This window comes from Gekko japonicus, unplaced genomic scaffold (genome assembly GCF_001447785.1).
Source record: "Gekko japonicus isolate JY-2015 unplaced genomic scaffold, Gekko_japonicus_V1.1 scaffold4486, whole genome shotgun sequence".
NCBI lineage: Eukaryota > Metazoa > Chordata > Lepidosauria > Squamata > Gekkonidae > Gekko > Gekko japonicus.
The window spans coordinates 70,787-76,937 of record NW_015163747.1 but is presented as its reverse complement, the minus strand read 5'-3'; the positions used below and the strand labels follow the sequence as shown (position 1 = coordinate 76,937).

The 6,151-nt window shown below is 46.0% G+C and overlaps 1 protein-coding gene across 1 annotated transcript in view; it reads left to right on the top strand.

The window, feature by feature from the left end:
- LOC107107583 (cadherin-6) overlaps positions 1-6,151 on the top strand; it is a 65,148-nt gene that overhangs the window by 7,755 nt on the left and 51,242 nt on the right. Inside the window, exons 3-4 of the mRNA XM_015407890.1 lie at positions 1,567-1,734; positions 4,288-4,475. Coding sequence (XP_015263376.1) covers positions 1,567-1,734; positions 4,288-4,475 — 356 coding nt within the window. The remainder of the gene's footprint in view (positions 1-1,566; positions 1,735-4,287; positions 4,476-6,151) is intronic.

The following is a 6,151-nucleotide window of genomic DNA, read 5'->3' as shown; positions in this document are numbered from 1 at the left end:
AGGGGGAGGGGGAGGCTGCCGAACTGCGCATGCTCAAGCATGTGCAGTTCGGCCGGGGAGCGGGGATGCGCCGGCGCAAGGATGCGCCGGCGATCCCACAGCCGCACTTGCCGCAGCCCTTTCGATTGAACCACCCATTTAGGTGGTTCTTTTTTGGTGCGCTTTTTCGGTGGGAGGGACGGATGGGGGACGGGCGCAGCACGATTCCCAGATGTTGCTGTGGGATCGCGCTTGTTTGCTGTGGCCCCGATCCGTCCCTCTCCCGGCCCAAAACCCCTCGTGTGAACAGGGCCTTTGTGTCCTTTATAAAGTTTATATCTCTGCTACCTGGCATTACATTTTATGACACACGTGACCCGCCCCAACAAAGTCTCATTTATGTCAGATCCGGCCCTCGTATCAAATGAGTTCAACACTCCTGATCTAATCAATCAAAATATGTTCCAAGCAGTATAACTCTTCCTCTTCTGAGGTATAGCTTCATCTCGGCTTTCATGTCTTTATGTCAGCTTTGGAAATAGCATACATATGCATCCCCAATAGCGGGTTTTTCACCTCTTCCATCACGGTTTCTGTTTTTCTAAAAAAAGAGAGAGTGCTTGCTACATTCTTAATGAATTCCCGTTCAATTTAAGATTTAGTGCTCTGTTTTTAATGAAGCTTTGGTGAAGCTGGTTTCCCTGGTGTTTATTCTGGCCGTCAAAATTAAAAATTGATTGAAAGATGAAAAGGGGTGTTTTTTTAAAAAAAAAATGCACACACAAAGAAATATGACAGTGCACAGGGAAACCATCTTCATTTCAGTTTCATGATCAGCAGTGGGGCAAATACGCTGATAAAAGAATTTTATGGCTCAGTTCAGACTCGCAGTTTGAAGCGCGAGGGAGTTGCGGCAAAAAAGACACAGAACAACTTGTTCCGGGTATTCCCGGTCACACTGCACTGACTGATGCGGGAGCATACCGGGGAGGAGGTGTAAGGGAGCGTTCGCAATGTTGGCCCGCCCCTGGCAGAGGCGCGGCTGTAAGTGGCTTTTTTTTCACTCCAGTGACATGCGCCTATGTGCATAGGCGCAGCAATGCAGCTTGTTTGCAGCTTTTAGCGTGCACACATCCAGGAAGCGGGATAAACGGGCTCTCCAGTGTTTGCTACCACTTTCACCTGGTATTTTTTAAACTCGGGAGGGAAGCGTTACAAGATGGGTTGAGTACGGCTGGGGAACGCCGGACAGCTGTGCCTGCCTGTGTGAACCGGCCCCTTTAATCCGTGTGTGAAACGGGCCTATATCGGGTCAAACTGCAAGTCTGAACTCAGCCTCTGACACAGCTGCACTTGCAGAGAGCTCGGAGTTTTCCACAGTGCCTTTTGCAGATATAATGCCAGTCTAGGGTTGCCAGCTCTGGACTGGGAAATGCCTGGAGATTTGGGGGCGGGGTTTGAAAAGGGGAGGGACCTCCTCAAACTTTGAATTATCCAGGACCTTCAATTGAATCTTTCAGGGTTTTTCATTATTATTATTATTATTATTATTATTATTATTATTATTATTATTATTATTATTCCCAGGCATCATCAAAACAGCTTTGTTGAACATGGACCGAGAAAACCGGGAGCAATACCAAGTGGTCATCCAAGCCAAAGACATGGGAGGACAGATGGGCGGATTGTCGGGAACCACCACGGTCAACATCACACTGACCGATGTCAACGATAACCCACCTCGCTTCCCCCAAAGTATGGAAACTTTAATAGTTAAGCCTTATTTAGTAAACCTTGTGTTCACTTCTCCACTCTAACACTGTGGACTTTATAAGAGGATGCCCTGCGAATGGTGAAAAAATGGCGGGTTTTTTGGTGGAGAAGGTAGTGTGTTTATACCTTTGGGAGAATATCAAGTACAGTTTGTTGTACATCTGTGTGCAGAAAAAGCACCTAATGTGGCACACCAGCTGCAGAACTCAGCTCCCCCCGTTACATCAGCTTTCATCTAAGAAAATACATTTTTACTTTTACTGTTGCAAACATATGCTTGAAACTGAGAAATGAGGCATGGCTTTGACACACTCCGTTGCTCCTTACCCCTCCCTGTGGTAGGTGGGAGTGGAATAAATGAGAGAAATTGTGCAAATTTGTAGCAGCTGGGAAACCCAGCTATTCTTACGGTTAAATTTGGGTTTGGAGAACATAGATTTCAGAACAGACCCTTATACTTTCAGGTATTATCAGCTTACTTCATTTCGTTGAGGGTCCCTAAATATCTGATTCATTCACATACGCTTCCAGCTGTTGACCTCTGGCCATTAGTCCTAAGCAGGTTGTTCCTTTGCTCAGTTTAGTGCCTGTGTTATTGGAAAGGGTTATTTAAAAGAGTCAGGAGAAATTGCAGTGAAATCAATTAAGTGAGAATTGTATTAAATGCTTTCCTGTTGTTACTCTCTGTTCAATAGACACTAGTCATGTGTGTCTGCTTTCAGTTGTTCCAGGCCTCTTTTTGTAGAAAAAGCCCAGCAGGAACTCATTAGCACAATAGGCCACACCCAACAGCAGAAACTCATTAGCATATTAGGTCACACTGGACAACACAACTCATTAGCATATTAGGCCGCACCCCCATGTTGCCAGAAGTGTGGTTATCCAGCCACACCCACCTTTTGCTTGTTATTCTGTTTACCTTGTTTGTTGTCAAAACCCAGGGCTTTTTTGTAGCAGGGACTCCTTTGCATGTTAGGCCACACACCCCTAATGTAGCCAATCCTAATGAGTTCCTGCTGTTGGGTGTGGCCTATTATGCTAATGAGTTCCTGCTGGGTGTGGCCAACTCGGGAGCCAGCCGGAACTCCGTTCCTGTGCGTTCCTGCTCAAAAATAGCCCTGGTTAACGATAGGATCTTTTGGAGGCCATTCATTCATAGGGTCACCATAAGTTGGAAGTAGGGTTGCCAGCTTCCAGGTGGGGCCTGGAGATCCCCCGCTTTTACAACCGATCTCCAGCTGACAGAGATCAGCTCCCCTGGAGAAAATGGCTGCTTGGAAGGGTGGACTCTATGGCATCGTACCCTGCTGAGGCCCCTCCCCAAACCCCGCCCTCTCCCAGATCCACCCCCAAAGTCTCCAGGTATTTCCCAACCCAGACCTGGCAACCCTAGTTGGAAGCAACCTGATGGCACTACAGACACACTGCCTTAAATTATCATGTTGTACAAGGGCCAGTTTGTACACAGATGAATCTTGTATGCCAGCAATCTATGGCTCAGAAGGAAAACAGCACAGCATGAATGAGGAGCAGCGCTCGAGTTAAAAACGAAGGACCCTTGATGGTATATGGCACCAAAAAAAGATTGCAAATATGAATAGTAATATGTCAAACAAATGTTGAAAATGTAAGAAAGCAGAGGGCTCGTTTTATCATATGTGGTGGACATGTGAGAAGGCAAAAGTATTTTGGTCTGAAATACATGCTGAAATGGAAAAAATTGAGAAATGTAAATTTAAGAAAGAGCCAGAAATTTTACTTTTGGGACTTAAAATGGAAGAAGTCAATATGGCAAAAAGGACATTGATGTGGTATATGATCACTACTGCCAGAATGACATATGTCCAATGTTGGAAACAAGAGAAGGTCCCTGAGATTGGGGAATGGATTAAAAAATTACTTTTTATGGTGGAAATGGACAAAATGACAAGGAAACTTAATAACTTGGAAGCAGAAGAATGTTTTGCAGACTGGAAAGACTTTAAGGAGTACTTAGAAAAATACTGGGATGTGAAAGACAATTTGATTTGCTTTGATAACTACTGAAAGTTAAAAGAAGTAGAAAATGGATAAATGTATTTGAATAGCAATTGAAAGATAAGTTACCTAGAGATGTATTATGAAAAAGAGAGGAATGAAGTGATTATAAAAATGTAGCAGGAGGTTGGAGCACTATGGGAAGCCGAAAAGGGGGGAGGGAATGGAGGAGGAAAGGATGTATAATGAATTAAGTACTGATATATGTTTAACTTTTTCATATATCCTAATAAATTGTTTTTTTTAAAAAAAAAACAAAAATGGACCCTTTAAATGTAATGCCGCTCCACGAGTCAATACGTAATGGGCACTAGTTTAAATCAGGCTTTATTGATATTCTTATTGAACAGGATAAATCGCAATAAAGATATGGAGGCACACCAGCCTAGCATCATGACTGTGTGGGTAATTACAGAATGTGTACGGCAAGAGCAAGCTGTATGTTATTAGGATGTCTTGAAACGGAATCGTTTGAAGCTGCCCTTTCGTTACCTGCAGGTGCTTACCAGTTCAGAATTGCAGAGTCGGCACCGCCAGACGCGCCAGTCGGCAGGATCAAAGCGACAGATGCTGACGTGGGTGAAAATGCAGAGATGAAATACAGCATCACGGAAGGGGACGGCTTGGAAATGTTTGGCGTCGTCACCGACAAGGAAACACAAGAAGGCATCCTAACCGTCAAAAAGGTATTCCTTCCTTCAGCCAGGGGTCATTCCGTAGGGAAAAAGAGGTGCCGGAGCTCATTAGCATAACTCATTTGCATAACTCATTTGCATATACCGCACCTCCTGACATCAACGGACGTGTGTCAGAAGGCAACACCCACCGCTCAGGCTCCACTGGACTGTTTTGGATTGCTAGCTATTGGGGGCGGGGGGGACGTGCAGATCTGTCCTTGCAGAGGAGGGAGAGCTTGTACCTGAATAAAACTTTGTCTTAAAGGTGCCACTGGACTGTTTTGGACTGGGGGGAGCTCTGCAGCTTACCTGGCCGCTTCTTGCTCTGACTGAGGGCTGCTGGGAGCAGGGGGTGGGGCTTGTTGCATGTGCCCGCCCCCTGGGCTCTTTACTGCCGGAGCTCCGCTCCTGTGCGCTCCGGCAGGAAATGACCCCTGCCTTCAGCGTCGTTGTAATGTGTGTGTTATTTTATGCCAACGTATCCCTACTCACCGTGCCTGTTTTCTCCCAAGTCAAACGTCCCATGTGTTAGTCTGAGTCCAGCAGCACCTTTAAGACCAACCAAGGTTTATTCAAGGTATAAGCTTTCATGTCCATGCGCACTTCTTCAGACACATTGAAACCAAAGTTCCCAATCCATACGTATAGGTACAGAGTGACCAGCAAATCAGTATACAGCATAATAAAAGTGTTTAACAGATGGAGGGGGAGGGGGAGGAGGTTGGATTTATACCCCGCCCTTCCCTTGGAGTCTCAGAGTGGCTTACAATCTCCTTTCCCTTCCCCTCCCCATGACAGACCCCCTGTGAGGTAGGTGGGGCTGAGAGAGCTCTGACAGAAACTGCTCATGAGAGAGAAATTGTGACTGGCCCAAAGTCACACCAGCAGCTGCTTGTGGAGGAGTGGGGACTCAGACCCGGTTGTCCCAGATCAGAGTCCATGCTCCTAACCATTGCGCCAAACTGGCTCTCAGATGTAAGGACCAAACTGGAATAATAAGCTTATATGGTCTTCGTTTGTTTGGGTTTAATTCCGGGGAAAACCATAGTGAAGGAAATAAATAGATCAGAATTGGAGACTGACGGGCAGATGTGCCCTTCTTAACTGTGGAATGCTGAGAGTAATGACCTGAGACTTTGCTCTCACGCTACATCTGTCTCCTCTCAAGTGTGGAGGCAACAGTGCCGCATCCTCTTCTTTGAGGTGGTACAGTTGGCTGCACAGTGTACCTCCTCTGTCCCCAGACCAGAGAAATACATTCCAATCTACCATGTGTTGACCATTATTTGTTCACAATACAACATAAGTGGCATTTTGCGTGTGCTCTACAGCTGCAGTGTTCATCATCAGATAAGCAGCTAGCCCACAAGCCACTGCTGGAAGAAGCTCAGAACTCCCTGGTCTCCTTGAGTTGATGAGCGTCAGTTTTATAGATCCTTTGATTCAACTGGGTAGTCTGGGGAAATCATAATGTCCGTCAGTCCTGGTAGGAAGCAGCTGTTTTCTGCGGCTTTCCTCCTGGTCTCCCCCACCCACCCCACCCCCGGTGTTTTCCATCTCAGATCTACTGGACCTGAAAAAAATCAGGATTTCCAAAATAAAATCCTGGATTCGAATACTTTGCCGGTATTGAGATTTGGGATTTTTCGGAAACCCCCCCCCCCACAAAAAATGGGTCCAATAGA